General features: G+C 41.2%; 1 protein-coding gene across 12 annotated transcripts in view; it reads right to left on the reverse strand.

Moving 5' to 3' along the window:
- Positions 1-25,905, reverse strand: part of ANKS1B (ankyrin repeat and sterile alpha motif domain containing 1B) — a 753,819-nt gene that overhangs the window by 71,326 nt on the left and 656,588 nt on the right. For 6 of the 12 annotated variants that reach the window (XM_065423481.1, XM_065423480.1, XM_065423479.1 and 3 more), the window contains 2 exons: positions 4,695-4,802; positions 836-1,015 (listed from right to left, as the gene is read on the reverse strand). The exons of 3 other annotated variants lie outside the window; for them this stretch is intronic. In XM_065423481.1, the coding sequence (XP_065279553.1) occupies positions 836-1,015; positions 4,695-4,802 (288 nt within the window). The remainder of the gene's footprint in view (positions 1-835; positions 1,016-4,694; positions 4,803-25,905) is intronic. 3 more of the 12 variants (XM_065423487.1, XM_065423486.1, XM_065423485.1) reach the window with 1 other exon arrangement.

Below are 25,905 nucleotides of genomic sequence, written 5' to 3' on the forward strand. Positions count from 1 at the left end.
CCTTTAACATCAAGTGATGACTTCTTGAGCAAGGGCCTAGCAATTACTTGTTTAAGGCTAGTCAATATCTTGGCCTCCTGGAAGGAAGTATAAACAATCCCCACTAATAACTAATGCCTCCCTGGTGCCCTTCTTCAGACAGGAGAGTGTGGATCCATTTTACAGGGATCTGCCCAGAACAAGCAGACTGCAAGATCTAGGCCTAGATCTTTTTCTATGTCCTATTCTAACTTATTTCTCTATAAGTGAAGTTGTTTTCCAGAATTTCTTTCCTTACTACTGTCAAGTATCAGGGGGTAGCCATGTTAAGGTGCCACTGGACTCTTTAAGGTGCCACCAGACTCCTCATTGTTTTCCTTACTACTATGTATTTCTTTCTTTAAACAAAACAAAACAAAATGGTTCAGTACTATGAGTTTAAAAATGTAGGTCCTGATCCTGCAAAAGACTCATTCATAAGATTAACTCTTTGCAGGATTGTGAGCTTCATTTTTAAGGGTATTTAGAAGCCTAAAGATGCAAATAGGCACCTAGTGGGATTTTCAAATGCACATAGGCATTTACCTGTATTTAGGGGCATCTCAATATATTTAAAAATCTGTATAAAATGAAATACACACACACACTTTTGAAAAAAAAAATATATATATATATATGTGCAAAAACTAATCTAGTTTAGGATTCAGAAATCTGGTATACACTGCTTTGAAACTAAAAAACAACAAAAATGGATACTGCATTTCCTGATTTGGATCTGGCCCCAATATCTGAATATGCAGCAATGACTAGATTTAATTCTTTGATCAACAGCATGAGGACAGCTTTTTAACCTTACCTGTGCCATCTGCCTCTCCAGTTTTGACCGGGGAATATCTTCAAAATAGCTTTCATTTCTTCTTCTCCTTGCATCCCCCTGCATGATAATGTGAGGAACGTCTAGGGAGCCACCAGTAGTGTAAGTGCTTTGGCTAAGTGAGGGAGACAACTGAGGAGGAGTATGGTTACCGCTGGGTTCCTAGATAGAAATGGAAAATGTAGCATGGTAGAATACCATTTTTATGTCTTCAAGCAACCTGTTTAAAACTATATTTGAACGATTGTCAGTACAAAATTTAGGAGCTTTTCCTGAAGAAAGAATTTATCATGAGTGAATGCTATATTGTATTAGATTGTGACGTGCCCTACACAACTTGTAGAGGGCAGTAATGCACCCTGATTTTCCTCACGGCCTCCCCACATCACCGGTTTGTGAGCAGGCTCCATGGAGACACTATTCCTCCTGTGTAGGTGGAAGTTGATGGAGGTGGGTGGAGAATGGGCAGCGCGGAAGGGGAAGAAATCTGCTACTGGTATAGGCTGGTAGAAAATTACGTCCCCATTTCCCAACTCTGAGTCAAGTCCTCTCCCAGAGCTGCTGCTGGGATGATGCAGCTACACGCCAGCCCTTGTCAGGGTCCAGGTAAAGGCATGATTGATGCCTGAACTATTTGTAAGGGGCAATATACTGTCACTTTGGAGCAGCCAGGTGATTTGTACTCCAGTAATGTCTCCCTTTGCTGGGAGAGAAAATGAGTGTGCGGAGATATAAGATACATACTTTACTTACAATTGTAATGGCCCTGCAGAATACAGTTTATATGGGGATATTAGAGAGAGAAACAGAGCACAGATTACAACTCCAAGAGCTCCAGAAAACATCAGTGTATCAGTATCTAGCCAAACTGTTTGTGTGTAACAGATGCAGGACACTGTGGCCTTGTCTACACTGGAGTAGTTTGGGAGTTGTATCCAACAACACACCATACATCCAAACACAGAATTGCAAACATTAGTGCCCAGGTGTTCATATTACCAGCAACGTTCCACTTGCTAGTAGGAAAGCTAACAGCATGCTCTCTACCACCATGTCAATCTGCACGGGTGCTGTACTAGTAGGGACTGCAAGCACTAGCATAGCAATTGCACTGGATCAATTCTTCCTCCCATGTCTCTCCCACAATGTGCTAGTCACTTCTTAAGTGGACTCTGATCAATTTTCTGGACTCTGCTGTAGGGTCAAGTTCTCCAGAAGCCCTCACCTGCACAACTGGGTAGCACACCTTCCGTCTCCATGTGTGTACCCGTTTGCCAGCATCCACTTTGTGTGATCATCAAATTTCAGTGTTAGCTTCCCAAGCTGCTTTTGAATCACGTCTCAAAAGAAGCTTTCGTGCAAGGATACCTAAAGCTGGCCTGAGGTTCACAAGAGTGCTTGTCCAGATCCGGGGTGACCAGGAGATACAGTTACAGATGAACCTCACTATCAGGAACAGTCTGGTTTCTGACTAGGTGTTGAGCAGATGGCCCAGTTTGGTATCACATGCACCAGGAAACAGTGCCAGGAGATAATTTTCTTAGATTAAGTTCTTTGGAGCAGGGAATGTGCCAGTTTGTGTGTTTGTGTGTATGAACCATAACTATAATAGAAGTATTTAATATTAAACAACAATGGGCCTAAAGGTACCATACAATAATGCCGAGATGCAAACGGCTGCTCTGGCACAGGGAGGAAAACCTACCTCTTATTGTTTTAGAGGAATAATTAAAGTGGATTCTTGGTGCAGTTTTCCACAGATCCAAACTAGATTGTGGATTGCATCAAGGCACCCTATTTCAAGCTGCTGAGAGACCAGGAGGAGAGTAAGGAGGCCTGGGGTGGTCTAATATGGTTGGTTGCTCTTCCCATGGAAGGTTTCTGGTCATAGATAAGAGTAATAAATCTCCGCATTTCATACTGTATCTTTGTTACTTTTGCTTTAATATTTACCAATGTTTTCTTCATTAAAAAAAATAACGTTTAAAGCTACCGTAGGAACTAGAAAAACTGAAGTGGTGGTATGAGGCTACTAGCCCACCTAAGACTTATATTGGCATCCTTTTAGGAACAATCCTCACACAAAAAACGGTTCTTTCAATGTGCTAGACACAAACAGATCTTCCTAAAGAAGCAGAAATACATCTCACCATATCCAAACTATTCTTCAGCTTGAAATAAAATTATTAGTGCATATTATAAGGTAAACACTACCCTATGTTTTTGTTTGAGTATTTCTATGGTACAGTATCCTCAGTTATTGAAGGAGTAGAAAATCTTAATCCAAACTCATGTCCTTTCCTTTAGGACTCCCAGTGAAGAAAACTGTACATTAAGTGATGAATAATATTTAGTTACTGTCTGCATTAGTAATTCTAGCTGTTGGGCAGTGAAATATTTTTCCTCATCCTGATTACATGAGGAGGAGATCTAGTGTACTTTTCACTGTACCCTGAGAATGCACAATGCCGCTAGTAACATAGGATGTTAAAGCTTTTCCACCAGCAGAAGAGGAAACATCCCCACCTATAGAAATAGTTTTCCAGTCCAATGCATCGAAACCACTGAGTGAGACTGTGCTACTTTCAGCCATTGGCCATTTCTTTTTTATTTTAGCACTTGCAGTGTGCCAGGAGACCATTCACACAACAAACCAAGATAAAAATGTAACTAAAAATATCTATATTTGAGCAATTCTCTAGGGCAGGACATCATGAACTGAAAGACACTTTTGCTAGCACAATATTAAAAAACAGGTTATAGATTTCTAAATCCAAGCATTTGTATATAGCTTTTGAGACTAAAAAGGGTAAAAACAGGGAGGTCATAGAATCTATAATTTTCTGTTAAAATAAGATTATAAAAGGCAGCAGCAGCTCCCACTCTAGCTTTACCTTCTCCTCCTAACACCAGGAAATACAACTAGAGAGCACATTATGCCCGACAACTAGAAATCCATTCCAGAATGAAATTCCAATCAGAGGAGCAGTCACCATGGAAATACTCAAATCAAATCTACTCAAACAGGGAAGAACTGAATGAAAATGTCATAGTAAAAGGTGCTAATGAACATGAACTACCTTGACCACAACACAGTAAAGACGGGGTCCCCAGACCATAACGTAATAAGAATAATAGATATCAAGAAAGCAAAATTTCTGGGATTAGAAATCTAGTGAATTTATTGCAATGGGAGGAATATAAAAATCAGTGAATGTGGAAAATCCTAAAAGGCACCATGACTAGGCTTGCAGGAGTGGGGTTATTAATGGAAACTGAGTAAGACAAGTAACTTTAGATACCCAGAAACACCTTGATATCAATACATGTTTATCTCACTGATTTCAGTTAGCTCTGTGTAACTAAGGCCTGGTCTACACTGGGGGGGCAGAGGGGGGGGCGAGCTAAGTCGGTCTAAGTTACGCAGCTTCAGCTACGAAAATAGCATAGCTGAAGTCGACGTACTTAGAGCTACTTACCGCGGTGTCTTCACTGCGGTAGGTCGACTGCTGATACTCCCCCGTCAACTCTGCGTACGCTTCTTGCTCCGGTGGAGTTCCGGAGTTGACGGGAGAGCGCTCGTCAGTCGATTTATCGCATCTTCACTAGACTCGATAAATTGACTCCCGCTGGATCGATCACTCTGGAGGTAAGTGTAGACATGCCCTAAAGCACAGACTTGCATTACAGAGCAGCAAACAAAAAGGAAAGTGATAAAACTCATTCTATATGCGTAGATACTAAGTGACAATTCTTTGTGTTTTCAGGGTTTTTTTTTTAAATATGATTTTTATAAAACGATTGCTGACTTTACAAGATACCAAATTTGCTAGGAACTTACCCTGAGGGTTATTGACCTAGGTGGTTTCTGAGGAGGGTCTTCGTGAAGCCTGTCTCCCAGAGATGCCAAAATACGTTTCCTGTGGCCAACCAAGCTGATTTTTAAAACCTGAAAAAAAATAAAAGCTCAGGTAAGAACATTCATTAAAATCATTAAACAAAGAACCAGTCAGAAACAAATACCTGTTAAAAAGTTTATAGAAAAGGTAAGTACTCTGCATTGGTCAAGTGGAAAGAAATAGAGAGAGAGCAGTGGAAGGTGTACAAAGATTAGCAGAGTGGGTTACAGGTCAGAGAGGAGGATGCAGAGAGTAAAAGGAGGCGAGAATGATATAGAATGGGGGGGAAAGCAAGACAGGTACAGTTATGGAAAGCGAAGACAGGTAAAGCAGCAGAGTAGGGAGGAGAGAGAAATCAAAGTGGGGGGAGGGGAGAGAATTACAGACTGAATTCCAGATGGAACAGCAGTACCAGAAAAAAGGAAAAAAATAAAACCAGTAAGAAAAGACTGGGACAGAAAATGTAGGAATGCAGACAAGAGTGAGCAATGGAGAATAAAGGAGCAACTGAAATGGAGGAATGGTGGTGCTAGAAAAGTGGAGAGTGGCCAGACTAATGGTTAGAGGAAAAGGGGAGAGGAAAGAAATGAGAGAGGGAAGAAGTGAACAGCAAATAGAAAAGTTGGTACTTCTATAACTTTCCACCATAGGATTCTCAGAAGCAATCTCAGACTCCACACACAGAGTCAGCAACATCCTCAGGCAGGGTGTGCACATAAGAAACACAGATTTGATTCCCCCCAATCCTGGTCAGACCCCGTCCTCCTCTAGACAGAAATAAAAACCCTCTCCACAGCAAGACAAAAAACAACTACCCCCAGTGGACTGACCAAAAACATTTGGACTTGCCAAATTCCAAAACTTAATTTATAAAAAACGATAGCTGATCAAGAGTTGAATAATTACTGAGTCACTACAACTCCCTGACTACTTCTATTGATGCTCTAGCATCAAAGCAAGATCTCTCTCTCTCTCACCTCCCTCCTCCCCACCCCCCCGGTTGTTGGAAATATGGCTGGGGGCTGAAGGGGGGTGTAAGAAAACTTGAGCATCAGTGGCAGAAAATAAAGTCTGATACAAAGAATTTCTACAAATCTATGCCAATGAGCTAGGAGGCAGAGATCCAACCTCTGCTCTGTCATAGATGTGGCAAAATCACACCTTTGCAGAATCCTTCCAGGCTTCAAATTGCTTCCTTTCTTCCTGAACACATCACCTTCCATTGTGGGGCCACTACTAATAGAGACTGTCAACACTGACATGGATGCAGGGGATTTCTCTTTCACACTAAAAAAGGCAATGGCCCAGACAGTATTGAGAAACCATTCTTCGACCCTAGTGATCTCCCAAACTACTGCCTGGTCTCTTGCATCCCTTTTCTAAGCAAGCTGATCAAGAAGTCAGCAACCTCTCAGCAACCAATATCTTAGATCCCACTCAATCTGGTGTCAGAACAGGGCACAGTACAGAGACATCTATTGTTGCTTTGGTAGTTGACCTCCTCCTGTCCACAAACAGGGGAACTACATTTACACTCAGCCTGCTGGTCCTGTCTGTGCTATTTCATATTGTTGAGAATCTAACAGTCTGGTTGCCTGCAGCTACAGAGGCCACTGGAAACACCACAAAACCTTCTGTTCAGATTGAACCCTGAGGGTCATTGTGAGTAGCTGTTCCTCCACAGCAGGCCACCCTGCAGAGTCCCACAAGCTTGTTATCTTCATATTATTCAAGTTATATAGGAAGACATTAGGAAAGCCAGTGAGACAACACAGGCTGAAACGCCAGCGGTATGCAGGAGACACTAAAGTCTCCATCCACTTTACATCAAATGTAAACAGGACCAAGATGGGTGAGGTCCAGAGGACCACAGAAGGGCAAACATAGAACCTATCTTTAAAAAGGAGAACAAAGAGGACCCAGGAAACTATAGATCAATCAGCCTAACTTCAATACCTGGAAAGATACTGGAACAAATTATTTAATAATCAATTTGTAAGCACCTAGAGGATAATGGTATCATAAGTAATAACCAACACGGATTTTCAAGAACTCATGCCTAACCAACCTAATTTCCTTCCAGGGTTACTGGCCTAATGGATGGGGGAGGGGGAAAAGCTGTAGATGTGATATATGTTGATTTTAGTAAGCCTTTTGACACAATCCCACATGATATTCTCAAAGGCAAATGAGGGAAAAGTAGGTCTAAATGAAATTACTATAAGACGGGTGCACAACTGGTTGAAAGACCATACTCAAAGAGTAGCTATCAATGGTTCACTGTCAAACTGGGAGGGCGTATCTACAAAGGTTCTGCAGGGATCTGTTCTGGGTCTGGTACTATTCAGTATTTTTATTAATGACTTGAACAACAGAGTGAAGAGTATGCTTATAAAATTTGTGGATGACGACAAACTGGGAGGGGTTGCTGGCACTTTGGAGGACAGGATTAGAAATCAAAACAATCTTGACAAATTGGAGAATTGGTCTGAAATCAACAAGATGAGATTCAATAAAGACAAGTGCAAAATACCACACATAAGCAGCACCTGGAAGAACTGCTGCTTGTTAAAGCTCAGCCAAGGCATTAGTCGGGTGATGCTGGTAGAAAGAGAGAACATCTTCCATTACTGAGGGCATTTGCTCTCAGACTGTTAAATCACTGTGCAGCCTTGGGGTCTTTTTGAACTCCTCAAAGCTTGAATGCCCAGTTATCAATGGCAGGGAAAAAAGCCCATCTTATACTTGTTAGTTGCTTGAAGATTGGGCCCCATCACATCAGTCCTTGCCAAAGTAATATACACATTCATGACCTTCATGTTTGATCACTACATTTCATATCTAGGAATGAGACAAAAACATCCCAAAACACTCACATTGGTACAAAAAGGTAGCAGATCATTTGTTTAGCACAACAGGTCACTCTGAACACATAACTCCAGTGCTCTGGTCTCTTTGCTGACTCCCAATTGAATGAAGAGTCCAGTTCAAAGTCTCTGTCTCGATATTCAAAGCTTTGCATGGGCTTGGCCCTAGCAAGCTGAGAAATTGCCTCTCCCCCCACGACTAGTGAAACTGATGACTAAGAAGCATTAGCAGGATCGCTAATTAATAAATCAGACTTGTGTGTCACTTGCTCTTCCTGTGGCTTCATGCAACTGATGAACACCGTGACAGGGGAGGAATGAGTCCCTGGAACTTTGCAGGACAGGGCTCTGGAGAGGGGGGTCTCCAATTGATTATGCTCTTTTGAAAACAGTGGGCTTAATCTGAAAACTGCACCGATCTCAGAATACCAGGAACACCGTATAACCTGTATCACATTTTGTTCTTTCACAAAAAGTGGATCTTACCGTGAATCTGGATGTGGAAGGGTTTAAAGATGCACCTTACAGAAACATATCATATTTGGCCAATAGGAAAATCTAATCACAGTTCAGGGACTAATCACTTTGTTAATGAAAGATGCTTTGTTTTTGGTCTCAAAATGCACAATGGCTCCCTCGTAATTGTCTTACCTGGAGGTTCATTGATCATCTTCCTAATAGGAAATGTCATTATCTGAAGCCCTTATACATTTGAGTTATAAGAAGAGAGTTCAACAGATAATCTCAAAAATTGTTCTGTGATAGATGATCCCTGACAGTATTTAGCAAAAATGTCAAATATCAGAAATATGGGTCAATAGCATGTAATGGGAATGAGGCCTAGGACAGCATAATATTACAAGCATCCTAATGTTTCATACCAAAAGGTCATAAGAGACTTGCACTTACTTGGTGCACACAGCAATCTAGTGCTCTATCAATATTTTCAAAATCAGGTAACACTGATAGGTAAATATTGAATTCTACAGTCAATTAATAGCATCGATATAACTGTTATGCAATTTAGCATTATGCAGTAAAGATTGTAGTATATTTCATACATGGCAGTGAAACGAGTTTTTGCAGTTTGGCTGTGATAAATCATATAGATTGTGTCATGACACTCTACAATAGCTTAAGGCAGTGGTTCCCAAACTTGTTCTGCCGCTTGTGCAGAGAAAGCTCCTGGAGGGCCGGGCCGGTTTGTTTATCTGCCGCGTCCGCAGGTTCGGCGGATCGCGGCTCCCAGTGGCTGCGGTTCGCTGCTCCAGGCCAATGGGAGCTGCTAGAAGCGGCGCGGGCCGAGGGACATACTGGCCGCCGCTTCCAGCAGCTCCCATTGACCTGGAGCAGCGAACCGCGGCCACTGGGAGCCGCGATCGGCTGAACCTGCGGACGTGGCAGGTAAACAAACCAGCCCGCCAGGGGCTTTCCCTCCACAAGCGGCGGAACAAGTTTGGGAACCACTGGCTTAAGGCATTAAGATAGCGTAAATTTCGTATCAGAGACAAAAAAGCATGTGTGTGATATGCCTCTCACTTTGCCAACAAACATGATACATGCCACAAAAGAGTGCAAGCCCATATCACATTTTTGGATTAAGTATAACTTCCATTGTAGTGAGTTTACTTATACTCGGTGGTGTAATACAATTACAAGAAGAGTGGAGCAAGTTATTTGTCAAAAGAAAAAATGTAGGCAGAGATAAAGTAATATTATATTTATGTCTCCATATTCTCCATTCATTCCACTAGGGAATGTTACAAATTCACAAAATATGACTACATTTTGCATTTGGATTTTTGATTTAGCTGACAGGTGTGAAAACACACACACACACACACACACACACACACACACACACACACACACACACACACGCACGATAACTCCCTGGTGACTACATACATACAGATGCTGGAAAAGGAAAAGTTATGTCTGCTAAGGTTGGCATAAACTTACACAATACTTTTTTGGGGGGACTATAAAGGCTAACAGAATTCAAGAAAACAAATCCTGAAAAATTATGAACTCTGGTGAATATTATGTAAGGACAGTTTAATAGGGCTGTCAGTGTGCCTGAAGCACCCCACCTTGTTAGCAGAAATTGATCCTGCTGGAAAAGGAATAAGTGGGTTCTGCTGAGTCACTGAAGCAGGTAGCTCCTTACCCCAGGCAGATCTAAGATAGGTGGGAGCATTTCTCTAGAGACGGTGAAGTTAGGATCTGGGCTGGGCAGTCCTGAATTAGAAACGCTAAGAGCAGCCAATCCTTGGTAGAGGGCTTGAGCGGAATATTATGTTACTTTTAATTTCTTTATTAACAAATCCACACCCTAGAAAGGGGGTGGGTTTTTTATTCTAGATAGTGTGTTGACTTGGTTTTGGAGTGCTTTGGAACAGGCACCTACTTGGAACAGGGCAGCAGTACTAACAGCTATGCCTGTGTAAGAAGGCTGGGGACTGACTCAGTCAGGAGGCAACAGCATCCCGATGCCACTGAGCTGGGAGCAGTACAAGAAAGTAAATAGAGCTCAGAATAGTACTAACATTTTATTAGTGACATAATCAGTTCCTCCAGAATTCAGCAATGGGTGCTTTAGAAATGCATGCGTAAGGCTATGATTCTTGTGAAAAGAAAGAATCCAGGGAAGAAGAATCAGCCAGTGTGCAGTCATGAGGGTCTTAAAAGGAGACCTGGAAATGTAAAAATGAATTGGATTTCAATCCACACCCACACCCAGAGAATCCGTTTTGTAGTTGAAGGCCTGTAGAAATGATTCCTCCCCTACTTCTCCTCTGCAGATGCTCTTACTCAGCTGGGTGATGGGTACAGGGTTTGGTATTATAAAGATTTGGAAAATTTAAACATCTATAAATTGCACAGCCTGGATAGCAGAACTCCTGTCATAAGCGCACCTCCAAGCAAAATATCTAGATCATTTTCCAGATATGATCATCTTATGGTATGAGATCATATTAAGTATGGATACAAACTGTGTTACAACATTCTACCACAGCACTGGAGCTGATAAGAAAAAGATCTGCCAAACCCTGAAACTAAGGCCTTGACCACACTGGGACTTGTACAGTAATTTGTATTTGGATCTATTTTCAAATATAGTTAAAACCATGTTTGGTTGTAACTGCTCGTGACAAACCTGAGTCATCTTTGTAAGCCATTAGAGCATTAAGCTATAGCAGTTTCTGAATGTGTGTGATAACCTGATATACACAGTGGAATATATTTTACATTTTTAAAATTTAAAGCATTTATATTCCTCCAGTGTGTTTTTTTAAATACATTTTAAAACATTAGAGCACAGGATTCATGTCATAACAGGGTCTGACAAGGCAGTAGTAATAACACAGCAGAGTCTTTCCTGAGGAAAAATTGAAAGAAACAGAAGTACAGCAGTCCTGCTAGTGCACACATCCATCTTTCCTGATCTATAATTTACCCAAAAAACTTGGCCGTAGGCTGAAAGTTGGTATCCATTACATGGGGCAAATCACTTCCATTTTATTGGCAAATAAATATGGCTGAACCGTTAAATTTTGAACAATGGTTACTGTACATATATATGTAAACTGCAACACTGATACAATTACACTGAGCCTCACTGCTCTGTCCTGCTGAGAAACTTGCTGCAGGGTGGTATAGATGCAGGAAAAAAAGGATATTCGCTTTGCAAGATTTCTTGCGAGGCATTCCTTTCTCAAGGGCATGTGGTCTGAGGCCCCTAGGGTTTGCATGGAGTGAGGTGTCTCAACCCCAGGGATCCTAGGAATTGGTGAAGAAGGGACCCGCTAGATTGGGGTGGACAAACTATGGCCCGTGGGCCAGATCCGGCCTGTCAAGGCTTTGGATTCAGCCTGCAGGATTTGCACCCCTGTGGTGCCGCGGGCCCCTGGCTGCTCCTGGAAGCAGCCGGCACCACGTCCCTGCGGCCCCTGGGGGAGGGGGAGGGCTCCGCGCGCTGCCCTTGCCTGCAAGCACCACCCCCCACTGGTCCCATTGGCCGGGAACGGGGAACCGTGGCCAATGGGAGCTTTGGGGCAGGTACCCGCAGGCGAGGGCAGCACACGGAGCCCTCTGCTCCCCCTCCTGCAGGGGCCGCAGGGACGTGGTGCCGGCCGTTTCCGGGAGTGGCGCAGGGCCAGGCAGGCAGGGAGCCCACCTTAGCCCCACTGCATGCCACTGCTGCTCCAGGTAAGTGGCGCTGGGCTGGAGCCCGCACCCCGAACCCCTCCTGCACCCCGCACCCCAACCCTGAGCCCCCTGCTACACCCCACACCCCTCCTGCTCTGAGCCCCCTCCTGCACCCTGCATCCCTCCTGCTCCCCAACCCTCTGCCCTGAGCCCCCTCCTGCACCCCGCATCCCTCCTGCACCCCGCACCCCTTCTGCACCCAACCCCCTGCCCTGAGCCCCCTCCCGCACCCCTGCCCTGAGCCCCCCCGCATTCCACACCCCCTCCTGCACCCCAACCCCCTGCCCTGAGCCCCCTCATACACCCCACACCCCTCCTGCACCCCAACCCCTTGCCCTGAGCCCCCTTGTACACCCCACACCTCTCCTGCACCCCAACCCCTTGCCCTGAGCCCCTTCCTGCACACCGCACCCCTCCCACACCGCACACTCCTTCCTGCACCCCAACCCCCTGCCCCAGCCCTACATTCGTGGCCCTGCATGCAATTTCCCCACCCAGATGTGGCCGTTGGGCCAAAAAGTTTGCCCACCCCTGCGCTAGATCCATGGAAGCAGGAGTTGTCTGCAATGGATACCTGCCCCTCCATGCTACTCTGCTGGGCCTCTCTTCCTCTTAGAAGTATGGTGGCATTGAAAATCAATCATGGCCATGTAGGTGCCATGCTGTCATCAGCTGAGTGCTCCTGTAGCTTCGCAGGAACAGCCACAGACAATGAACATTCATACAACTCCATGCTGTGCTAACTCCTAGCCACCTTTTTACCCAGAAGTCCAGGCAGCCTGCAGGGGATAGTACTGTAGAGTGGCTAGTTCCTTATTCTTCCCCATCCTAAACACAACCCTTACCCCAAAACATCAGCGGATCGTTTGCATGCTTAATGCAGTAGAAGGATCCTTGGTGTGCATGAACGATGTATGCATTCAAAAAAGGAATACTCCAGTCTGCTGTTATCTTGAAACACAGCTGGACACAACAAGATAATATTTCTGGTTGCCCTTGTTTCAGCGGAAGTCACTACTTCCATGTACATCAAGCTGGTGAGAGACTGGCTTATAAATGATACAGAGTATGTGTCATTATTCTACTGTACATATTAACCATTTGGAAACAGATGTCAAGTTGTCTTGGTGACAACAACATTCCACAAAGACAGATGGTTGTCTAATAAATTCTGTTTCTATAAGTCAGTCATGAAGAAGAGAGATAAATAATCTACCTGGAAAAATAAGGCTCAAGTATAACTCAGCTGCAGAACTGCATTCTAAGGGTTCTGATGGGCCAATAGGCAAATGTCTTCTTTAAGTATTGGCATTATGGGTCCTGATTCTGGTCTCATCTGTGCTGGTGTAAATTAGAAATAAATCCACTGAGGCCAACTGAGTTACACTGTTGTAAAACTGGGGTAATGCAAGATCAGATTCAGGCATCTTATGTTTATTTATTTAAGCATTATCCTGTCTCACTGAAGTGACTGGGAGTTTGGTTATTGACTTCAATAGAAAATCTTTGATATACACTCTGGGCCCCATCCTGCCATCAACCTGATTTCAAAATTCTCATTAACTTCAGTGGTAGGATCAGATGTGTCTTAAGAAAATATATTAGATTGTAAGCTCTTCATGTTATTGAGTTCTATATAAAAATAATAATACTGATTTTGTGCTTGTAACTGACGATCTTTAATGTTCCAACTGAAAATTATTAGTTTCATTTAGAATCATAGAATCATAGAATATCAGGGTTGGAAGGGACCTCAGGAGGTCATCTAGTCCAACCCCCTGCTCAAAGCAGGACCAATTCCCAACTAAATCATCCCAGCCAGGGCTTTGTCAAGCCGGGCCTTAAAAACCTCCAAAGAAGGAGACTCCACCACCTCCCTAGGTAACGCATTCCAGTGCTTCACCACCCTCCTAGTGAAAAAGTTTTTCCTAATATCCAACCTAGACCTCCCCCACTGCAACTTGAGACCATTGCTCCTTGTTCTGTCATCTGCCACCACTGAGAACAGCCGAGCTCCATCCTCTTTGGAACCCCCCCTCAGGTAGTTGAAAGCAGTTATCAAATCCCCCCTCATTCTTCTCTTCTGGAGACTAAACAATCCCAGTTCCCTCAGCCTCTCCTCATAAGTCATGTGCTCCAGACCCCTAATCATTTTTGTTGCCCTCCGCTGGACTCTTTCCAATTTTTCCACATCCTTCTTGTAGTGTGGAGCCCAAAACTGGACACAGTACTCCAGATGAGGCCTCACCAATGTCGAATAAAGGGGAATGATCACGTTCTTCGATCTGCTGGCAATGCCCCTACTTATACAGCCCAAAATGCCGTTAGCCTTCTTGGCAACAAGAGCACACTGTTGACTCATATCCAGCTTCTCGTCCACTGTGACCCCTAGGTCCTTTTCTGCAGAACTGCTACCCAGCCATTCGGTCCCTAGTCTGTAGCAGTGCATAGGATTCTTCCATCCTAAGTGCAGGACTCTGCACTTGTCCTTGTTGAACCTCATCAGGTTTTTTTTTGGCCCAATCCTCTAATTTGTCTAGGTCCCTCTGTATCCGATCCCTACCCTGTAGTGTATCTACCACGCCTCCCAGTTTAGTGTCATCTGCAAACTTGCTGAGAGTGCAGTCCACGCCATCCTCCAGATCATTAATAAAGATATTAAACAAAACCGGCCCCAGGACCGACCCTTGGGGCACTCCGCTTGAAACCAGCTGCCAACTAGACATGGAGCCATTGATCACTACCCGTTGAGCCCGACAATCTAGCCAGCTTTCTATCCACCTTACAGTCCATTCATCCAGCCCATACTTCTTTAACTTGGCGGCAAGAATACTGTGGGAGACCATATCAAAAGCTTTGCTAAAGTCAAGGAATAACACATCCACTGCTTTCCCCTCATTTCTTTATCATGGTCTTCTCCTAATTTCTATTAAATTAGATCTGGTCATTAAAGATTTTCACTATATCCCCTGATGACTGGTCTCAGTCTGCATGTTGAATCATTTGTTTAGAACAACTTTTACTTTAGTTTTTAATGAACACATTCACGGACTTTTTAAAACATCTTGATTTCATAGTTTTGCAAACCACAGTTGTAACAAAAACACACACAAAGATTTTATATATTTTTAATATATAAATTCTTGTTTTATACACACACACACACACGGTGTTTGTATAAATCACTATATATATAGTGTGTGAGTATAAAAAAGAATTTTGATTATATCTGAGGTTTGCAAAAACATTAAATTGAGATGTTTAAAAAGCCCATTGAACAATATCCTCTCCACCCCAGAATTATTAGAATCATGATCAACTTGGCTTATTCTGAGTCACAAGGCCAAAAATGATTTATCATTTTATTTAAACAGCACTTAATGATGAACTGTTTTATAGACACAAACAGTGAAATGCACTTCTCCCATCCTCACAAAGCCAGATTATTCAGGCTCCGTGTGGGTGGAGTGGGTGCAGTTATACAGGTGAAATCCACCTCCCATCCAGTACTAGAACATGGAATTGCTATGTAGCTAACCCCTCCCATTGGCTTCTGTTCCTGCTGACAATTGAAATAATGTCTGCAACCCCTCAGATCCAGATGTGCAGAGTAGATGGGTTCATGGACCTGGGGAATCTCTTCTGGTCTACTCCTATGGTAGGGCTAACACAGAGACCCCAGAGTTCCAACGTGTTATCCCATTGTACCTTGCAATATTATTTGTATAACAGATAATCTAAAAGCATAATTTGTGTCACTGGCAACATAACAAATCCCACACCATTCTTCTAATCTTTGACAGTATTTCAAATAGTTTGCTGCTAGCAAAGCATGTGAAATCTGTATACAAGGATGAACAGCCTTTAGTGTGGTGAAATCTAAAAAATGAAATGTGAATCTCTACAGCAATCTCTGATACTCACTGGGGTAAAATGGATGCATTTGCTAAGTATGACACAGTTCTATCAAGATTACAGATTCCAGGTAAAAGGAAAGTGCGCATTCTTTTAATAAGTGGTCACTGAATTACTAAATAGAATTATATATTAGAAGTGCCAAAATAATTTGATGATGATGATTATTCCAATGAATTCCAAAGGGAGCAAATAATGATTTGCCAGTTGGTACAAAAAGAGCAACTTACTGTAGTTCACAACTATAATAAAAATAGACATTTGATACATATGGAACAAAAATATTTTTTTTTTAACATCAGGGTAATGATTGTAATATTTTATAGTGAAAAATATATTAGAATAGAAATTTGATTATATAAGTTTGTTTTTACATCATGCAATTATATATCATGGTAAAAATGGTAATGAAACATAATAAAAAACTAACACAATATAGTGTTGGATACTTCCTCCTAACATTAAAATTTAATGCATACGATCAACTATCAACACGGTGACATCACACAAAACACTACAAAAGCCATCTTCAATGTGCACAGAGAAAATCAAATATCCAACATGACAAATTTTGTTAATCATCAAAATAAATGCTTTTGAAAAACGTCATTTAATTTAGGAGGGGTAGCTTCCATTTGCTGATACATTTACAGGTCAGACAGCTCTCTGGTTGATAACCTAATTATAATTATGTTTGAGAATTTTCCATTTAGTAAATGATTGGGTCCCTGCACCGAACTAAGCCGAACAGTATGGGCCCAAACCTTGCATGCCTTACTCAAGCAAAACTGTCAGTGAAGATAATTTTCGCCTGCATTCAGGCTGTTTTGTGTTAACCTGTGATGTGCAGAGAATAAAAAACAAATGACATATTTGTCCAAAAAATGCCATTGTTACTCATCCTTACCTGCTAAGTCTCTGAATTCAATATTTGATCAAACACTGCATTAATATTCTAGTATAAGTGTAGTCACTTTACAAAGGAAGAGCTTAAAAAAATGTGAAACTTGTTTGTATATTTTGAAAGAAGAATCATCCTCGACAATGTCAATATGCTGACATAGGGAAGTCACAGCAAGAAGAAGACAAGTATCATCCTCACATACACCCCGAAATATCACAGAAGTGTTCCTAGAGAATCAGCTGAACTACATGAAGTTACTAGCTTGAAAGACAATGTTCATCACTGCCAGTTAATCTCGTACATCACAGGCTGGCATCATGCTGTACTTTGACACTTAATTTGTGAGGAGGAAGCACCGTGGGTGGGAGAAAACAGACTCTGTGAGCACAGCAGGACAGTTGGATTAACTCCACCAGGGGCAGTGAGGGGACAGCAAAAGCATTTCTCAAAATATCTTTTCCTTTCATGCCTTGAGGTGAACATTATCAGAGAAGAGGGGTTACAAAAGGATACAAATACAATGGCAAAAAATATTCATCCATCAATAGCTGAAGAGAGTTCTCCCTTGTGGCTCTAAGTAACGTGACAAATACCAACACAACAGGTTCATAGCCTGCACTATTTGAGATAAATTGATATCATAAGGCCATTAAAATCATAAACATCTTATGCAGACTTCTTCATTAAACTTTCAACATTAGCATGGCGTAAGCAAAAACAGTTTTGGTCTTGAAGCAAACTGGGAAGAAACTAGGCAGAACTTACTGAGGTGCTTTCAAAACTGGAGGCCGATTGTGACTTACAATTAAGGATGGGCTAACCCCTTTGGGTAATTAAAAAACAAAACAAAAAACCAACCAACCCCAAGTCTTTGTCTATCTCTATGAAACTGTTTCTTTTAATTTTTAAACTATATATATATATATATATGCCTTTTGCATGTTCTTGTGTTTCAGAGTTTTGGCAGACACACAGTGAGAAGGGCTATTCTTGGAGTATTTCCATCTAGGCCAAAACCACAAACTCATGGATTATCATGGGAAAGCCTCTCTTTCAATGATTTCCAGCCCAATTTTCTCTTATAAAAAGTTACTGCAATAGGCTTTTACCGTAGAATGCTGTAGAATCCCCCTCCCCGCCATAGCTTTCTCTTTTTTGTGATCTTTTTCAGAGGCCTTTGGAAAAAATACTTCTTAAAGGACTCTCCTAAAGGGGGAAGACTCTGATCTCCATGATGCTGTGTGGGAATGGTGTGCATGTCTTGTTCACCACCTTAGGCCCACCCACTTCCTACTCCTCACCCTGCGCAGATCCTGGGAGTGAAGTCCCAGGAAGGCAGGACAATGGCAGGAAGACTGGCCCCCAACCCTTCCACATAGAAGAATCAAATCCATTATCTCAATTCTGCAATGAGCTCCACATGGTCAGACCTCTGTATCCACACAGTGCCCCATTGGCTGCAGTGGGCCTAGGCACTAGAGTTGCCAGGTGTCCGGTTTTCGACTGGTACAGCTGGTTGAAAAGGGACCCTGATGGTTCCGGTCAGCACTGCTGACCAGGCCATTAATAGTCCGGTTGGCACAGGGCTGTCAGGCTCCCTATGTGGCTCCTGGGAAGCGGCCAGCATGTCCCTCCAGCTCCTAGGCGTAGAGGCAGCCACGGGGGCTCCACACGCTGCCTCTGTCCCGAGTGCCGGCTCTGCAGCTCCCATTGATCGGGAACCGTGGCCAATGGGAGCTGCGGGAGCAGTGCCTGCAGGTGGGGGCAGCCCACAGAGCTGCCTAGGAGCTGGAGGGACATGTCACTGCTCCTGGGAGCTGCCTGAGGTAAGCACCACCTGGAGCCTGCACCCCAAACTCCCTCCCATGCCCCAATCCCCTGCCCCAACCCTGAGCCCTCTCCCGCACTCCAAACCCCTCAGTTTCAGCCCGGAGCCGCCTCCCGCACCCCTCCTCCTTGGCCCTACCCCATAGCCCACACACCTAGATGGAGACTTCACCCCCTCCCGCACCCCTATCCCCTCCTGCATCCTGAACCCCCCATTTCTGGCCCCACCCTGGAGCCCACACCCTCAGCCAGAGCCCTCACAATCACCCTCTCCCACATCCCAACCCCCTGCCCCATCCTGGTGAAAATGAGTGAGGCAGTGAGGGTGGGGTAGAGCAAGCGACGAAGGGAGGGGGGATGGATTATTACCAAACCATTCCTTTTTGAGTAACTAGTCCTATATTTGAGTATCTCCAATATTGTAATTTATAAAACTTCCTTGATCCAATGCCTAGCCAGTCTTATTGTGGAGTTATAACATTTCCTCTAATATTTAACCCAATTTTTCTCCACTGTAGCTTCTTGTTCTCTTCTTGTTGAGTTATGAAAATTATCATTATTTCCTTTATGAACATCCCTCTACATATTGGCAGAGAGCTGCAATTGCCTTCAGTCTTGTTTTCACTAGATGGAACATGCTTATTGCACTAATTCTCCAGTTATCAGAGAGTCTTCCAGGCGAGACAGGACTGAGTTTCTAATGTACAAAACAAACAGATTAAAAAAGAAACCCACTACGCCCCGCAAAAAATCCCTTTTTTAGACTTCTACAGTTATACATGATAAAGCAGCAAAAAAAAAGTGAGTACAACACCAATTTTCTTTTCCTTTGCCCTTTCCTGATACCATTATCTTATTTTTCAAACATGTATCTTATATGTTGATCTCCCCTGAATTTTCTGTAATTGTGACTGTTTTAATAAAAAAGAGCCTAGGACTGCGTGGAGTACCCCAACAGAGACCTAAACTGTACCATAAGAGTAGAATAATTGGTCTTATTATTTTACGTATTACTCCCATTAATGTATACAAAATTGTATAGAATTGGCTTTTGTGTGTGTGTGTGTGTGTGTGTGTGTGTGTGTGTGTGTGTGTGTGTGTGTGTGTGACATTGTTAACTCATGTTCAATTCAATATCTACTACAACCCTCAGGTCATTCCTCCTGGTATTACTGTGTATGACCCTACAGCCGTTCCTATATGTTGCTTCCTACATCAATCATTTTACATTTGTCTTATTAAATCTCATGTCATTGATTTCAGTCCATTCTCTAATAAATCCTAGTTTACAAATGCTACTACAGCACAAGAGATTCAGTCTTTGGACTGGAAATAATGCCCCTACAGATCTGCATTTATTGTGACAAGACAACAGAACGTGAATCTTTGCTAGAGCTTGAAACTATAAATCTGAAAGGCGAAAAAGTATTAATTTATATGTGGAACATACAGCACTGGGAATATTAATCAACAATATTCTTGTGAAGCCAAACAGATTTTCTCATCATCGCTCCACAAATGTAAGCTACAGTACATATTAAATTAACTCACTACAGAAAAAAAAATCCCAACAACCTGTCATGAACATTTTATAGCAAGTCACCACATGAGCTATGATTAATAATGAATCAGAAGTGCAGAGACAGTATGAATAACAAGAAAAGAGAAAAAAGACTTCATTAAGTTAAAATGATGAAATAATAATGTAATTTAGGTAGTCATTCAGTGTTCTAATGTATAACTTTTGGGGACATATTTACATGTGTATTTAGGTTAAAATTTTATGGCCGATATGAACTGCAATATTAAATAACCGACTTCTTTTTTGGAATAAATAAATAAGGCTAAATCTAGGCACTATTAATTAAATATAGTTTCAAATACGCAATTATGCTTGTGCACATCCAATTTACATTATTTTTCTTTAAATTCTCCATGTATTTCTTATATTTAGGGTGCAGCAAAGTGTAGTTCAAGAAAATGGGATAAATCCACTCCAAGAAAACTGACATTTAAGCTCTTGCTGCTCCTGCGATAACACACACTTTCTGTACTTGTAGAGCTCAAAATATTTCTACTCCTGATTTGCGTTCATATTTTTTTTGTTACAGATATGTCATGGAGACTCAATAGCGCAAGAGAACAGAATTTCTGCACTGCAGTGAAAGTGACTGTGTTGTATAAGTACAAGTACTGAAAAAATATTTAAGGAGAAGGCTAAGATATCTTTTAAAAGTATCATATTAAACTCCCTTATGACATACGGTAGGTTTAATTTTCTGATTTTTAGGGATTCATTCAATATTTAATACATTTCTTAATAGAATTAATGTACAGTTCATCTTTTCTGACTGTAGTCTCTATCTTTTGTATTTTACTGAGTCCCAGTATTCCCACTGAGATTTCTAGATTCAGGTATCCTCTCTTGCTGTGAACCAAGAGTACATGATCAATTTTGGAGGTGCAAGCTGAAGTTATTATCATCACAGTGTACCATGTACAGTTAGAAATCATTTGCCAAATGTATCATGCTTGGAGATTTAGTATGTGATGTAATATCAATGGAATATTTTTAAAGAAAACATCCAGGATGCAAAATAAAGTTCTTGAGTCTCAAACTGGGAAACAATCTGCATGTTTTAACTTAGAACACACAGAAGTGAACATGGTGCAACCACACCCAAATCTTTTCATTTGCTCCAGAGTAGCTAGGAAATAGCTTTCAGGTGGAATAACCCTCTGGATATTGACATAGAGGCTCCAGTTCAAAACATGCTTGTTGTGATATTGCTGGATAGGGGAATTCTGAAGCAGAGTGGGATGCTTAGTGTTCTCATTTCCACGTCACCACCCCAGAACGCCCTTCCAGCTCAGAGCTGTTTTGTAGCAGTGCTGGAATCTAACCTCTGGGAACAAATTGAAAGGTCTTGGTTTGCTTGTGGGTGTACTGAGTACATTTCTGTATGCTTCATTATGAATTTATAGGGCACATAGTCAACAATACACAACACCTTACAACTAATAAGGTGCATTACAACAACAGAAAAAAACAAACTTATTTTATGGACATATATAAACTGAGATTCTAGTAAAGAGATCTCACGTAGGACAGAAATTTCCCCCATACCAGTGTTAAATGAACAAAGGCAAAGGTACACAGACAACAAAGGAAAAGGCAGTGTAAACCAAAACCCATGTACATGAAAAATTCTGAACATACAAATAGGTTTATGCATGAAGACCTTTAAATGCTAAAAATAAAATGTTAAATGAAACTACCTAATTCAGAGGCAACCAATGTAAGTCCCTGAAATAAGGAGGTAAAATGGGAATTGTGGGATCAATGATAAATGAGTAGCAGAAAAGTGAAGACACTGCATAATTAACATAGAAGAAACAGAAAGATCTGCAAGGAGATCATTAGAGTGATCAGATAAGAAATAACTAACGCAGCATTGGTACAACTAAATGTAAAGATAAAGATTTGAAAGATATTAGATGTTACATCTATAAGATGTATGCAGTAAATCACAGTAAATACTATGTTTGTCTGCCTCTTCTAGCTATTCAGACTACTTTAATCTCTCCCTCCCCTCTCTGCAGTTTCCAGTTCCTTCTCTCTCGTCTGCTAACCTTTTCTCTTTTTAAAACTTTCTCTCTCCTACTCAGCTCAGCAGCCCACCCGAGTTCCTTTTCACCCAGCAGCTTAGTCCATTCTTGGTCCATTCTCTTTCTTTGCACTCTCCCACCTGGCTCAGCAATTTAATTTGAGTCCATACCTCATTTTGCCATCCCAACCAGCTGAACAATACAGAAGAGTAGGGGAGAAAAGGCAAAACTGAAGGCACGTAAGAGAAAAAACACAGACTAGATGGGGTGGCAAGGCAAAACAGACTGTAAAGAAAATGAAAGGCAAGCTGCTGGATTAATAATAAAATATGATTTGAGTTAATTGAGGCTATCCTTTTAAATAGTGAAATAATATATAATAAATATTTTGAATGTATGTATTACCTTAGTACTTAATTCCCTTTGCATGCATCATTTACTGTGGTGATCACCTTGATATGGATTTGGCCTCCATGGCAACCTTTGGTTCTTATTCTGCACCCAAAGATACAGCTAACAAGTGAAAGAGACTGGTGAACACCCCCACTTTCTACTCTGAAAGTTGAATTTGTGTATAATCAGTCTTCTACTACACTCAAGATGCTGCTGCTACGAATACTGCAACAAATCCTTGTTATGAACTGGGTCCTTGGATGCCTTAATTCACTATTAAAAACAATGTTACTGTTTTATTATTACTGATGCATATAAAATGTAAATAGTATACAGAGGCTCCCCGACTTACGCAAGTGTCCCATTCCGGGACGCCTTGCGTAACTCGAATTTTGTGTAAGTCGGAAACGTATACCTGACAATTACGCAAAAACAAAAACAAAAACAAAAAACCCTCCTATTTCTAGCTTACGGAACTTTTCCGTAAGTGCGGATTTGCGTAAATTGGGTTTGCGTAACCCGGCGGGCGTCTGTATATCCAACGTTTTACCAATATAAGGCATTCTGCAGAATGGCTTTTAAATAATCCCTTATAAAAGTGAGCATGAGTGCACTTATTAACACTATTTTCTGTCATATATTTTTAAAAGGTTGTGAACCTTAATTTTTAGATATGAAAAGCTTTGTCAAAATGTATCAACCAATGAAGAGATTTTTGCAAAATTTCTTAATTGGCTGCTGCATTTTGTCAGTGTCTAAACTGAACTGTATAACGGCATAATGCAGAAAATACTAATAAAATACTCTAATTTAACAGCATATTATTTTAGGAGCAAGTGAAACGTGAAGGCCAAGAATTGGCATGCATATCAAAGCCACCCAAGGCAGCTTTAGCATACCTACAGCAATAGTTTGGAATTTTATTTTTTAGAAAACATGGCATGTGTTTGTATCAGCAAGATTATCCATCTCCTCCTACACCTTTGTATTATAAGCACCCCTTCCTTCTGCTTGCTGGTGGAATACTTATTTGGCTTCATTTAAATGCTAAAGAGGCATAGTCTAGCTCTCTCATTTAAAATATGTGCAAAACTGTGAAACAATTGACAAGCAGAATACAATTCTTAAAGGGAATGAAGGACGCCTTATTACACAAACTACACTTTAAAATTTCCATGGAATTATTTTTTCAAAACAAACATCAAGAAGCCATACACCAAAAACCAGCTGAATTTCTTTTTCACACAGATCACTTTAAATTATGGCAAGGGAGAGAGTAGTTTTTCCCCTGGACCAGTCATGATTATTTCCACCATTTTACACAGCCTCAGAACATGGCCTCTGTATGTGCACGGGCAGTCACTTGTGCATGTAACTATTTGTTTACTATTATTTATGTACACAAACGACAATATGTCCATGTACAAAGCCAATCCTGAATGGACGTTGAGGGCGCACATACAAATGCTATCATTTGCATGCACAATAATCATATGCAAAAAGTTGCATGGACAAAAATAGAGGCTGGACTGTATCCCTTTTTGAAAATTTTGTCCTAGACATTTCTCCCAAGGAGCCATGCTCACACATTTCCCCTAACTCCTCCTCCTCTATCCCCCAAAGGGGAGGTTCCATGGCACGTAGGAACCCCTGCAAATTGTACTGCAACTTGAGGCCGTATTACTCCTTTGAGCTGATTCTGTACTGGTTTCTGGGGGAATGCACACGTGTGTACACAAAGGGGTGGGGAAAATGTGCAAGGACTCTTCTCCCCTTCCTTAAACCCCTGCACATATGTGCCTGTGTTTGGCTAGCAGCAGGACTAGCCACCACCCAAAATGGGCAGAGATGGGCAGGATAAGGGCCGTCTCAGATATTTCTTGGATGTGCAACATTATAGTGAGTGAGCAATTAGTAATTAAGATTTGCATAGGGTTGTTCATATAGTCTACTCCAAGTTTAAAACCAAGGCAATTTTCATTTTTCAAGCAAAATGTAGAAAGCCTATAGTGTGTTATGCATCCCCAGTGCTGTGGGGAAGGTGGATTGGTAGATGACAGGAGACAAAATTACAAACTCTCTGAGAATATAATGAGAGGAAAGGCATTTTCTTTTCTTTGTAAAGGTACCATAAGTTTTATAATTCTCGAAGAATAAAATATTTCAGGGATGCATCAGTAGAAGACTAGTTAGGAAAGCCACAACTTGCAGATTTCAAGATGACAATTAGTTTAACAGTATTTGGGTAGTTGTAGAGTTAAACAAAATCTCATACGTAAGCTAGTCTTTTTAAAAGAAAGAAACGCAAGGAAGATAATAGCATAGTTTTAAAGCTGCTTTGCATCACTAGGATGACACAAATTGGGCCAAGAATCTGGCCCATGTATTTATTTACTGAGAAATATAATCTAGAATTAAATGGGAAACATTTTTATTATCATTTTAACTTTGATCAAAATTGCATGGCTAAATCTCTGTGCCCCAAACTGAAAAGTTATCCAAATACTACTCCAAGTTTATTATGCACTGAATGAACACTCAAGACACAAATCATTTTTGCTATGTTAGTAGTATTACACTTTTCATGCATTTTAAAGTGAGGTAATGGTTAGAAAAGGAATTCAATAGGTCAGACATTTCATTAACTCAAACATTAAGGACAAAATCCTGCTGGCAGAAGGAAAATGTTTTTTTTCTCCCCATTGCCTGTGGAAATCTGTGCATGAGCAAGGCAATGCATCTTACTGAAAAGCTGCTTGTTTGCCTCCCCCTTGGAGCTGAGGATTATAGATCTGGTGTAGAAGGGATGTAGGAGATCTACAAGCCCGATTTACATGGTTAGCATTCAACTCACAGTACCTTATCTGGGGCTAGGTTTATGCATGTGTTCTAGGTCCAAGATTCCTTGTTTCTTCCGGCAAATATAGGCCCTGCTTTTAAATGAATTACTCTATCATATGAGTGTATACAGACTATCGTTTTAACAGAGACTAACATTATCTGAAGCATAGCTACATTAGCAACACAAGATTTTTTCAGAAAATGTTATATATCTAGATGGCAGAATTAATTTTTTTTAGAACTTCAACAGATAATATTAATGCTTATATTTAAGCTTTTTAAATTTTTATCTATGTAAAAATCTTTACAGTTGTGCAAATTATGGATTTTAAGCTTTTTTATTTTTAATCAATTTAAATTTAACAGTTTGCGGAAATTATGGAGGGGGCCAGACAATAATTAATTATTTAATGAAAGTAGATGTTGAGATTCAAAAAGTTAAAGCTTTGTAACTATTAAAATTCAAATTGTCAACATCACGTGTCAAAATATTCAAAGTAAATGCTCTCCAGTAGCATTATTTTTACTTTGTCTATCTGTAATTTTTGATTGTTATCAATGAAAATATTTTTGTCGGTTTGCGTG

The sequence above is a fragment of the Emys orbicularis genome, chromosome 1 (genome assembly GCF_028017835.1).
Source record: "Emys orbicularis isolate rEmyOrb1 chromosome 1, rEmyOrb1.hap1, whole genome shotgun sequence".
In the NCBI taxonomy this organism is placed as follows: Eukaryota; Metazoa; Chordata; order Testudines; family Emydidae; genus Emys; species Emys orbicularis.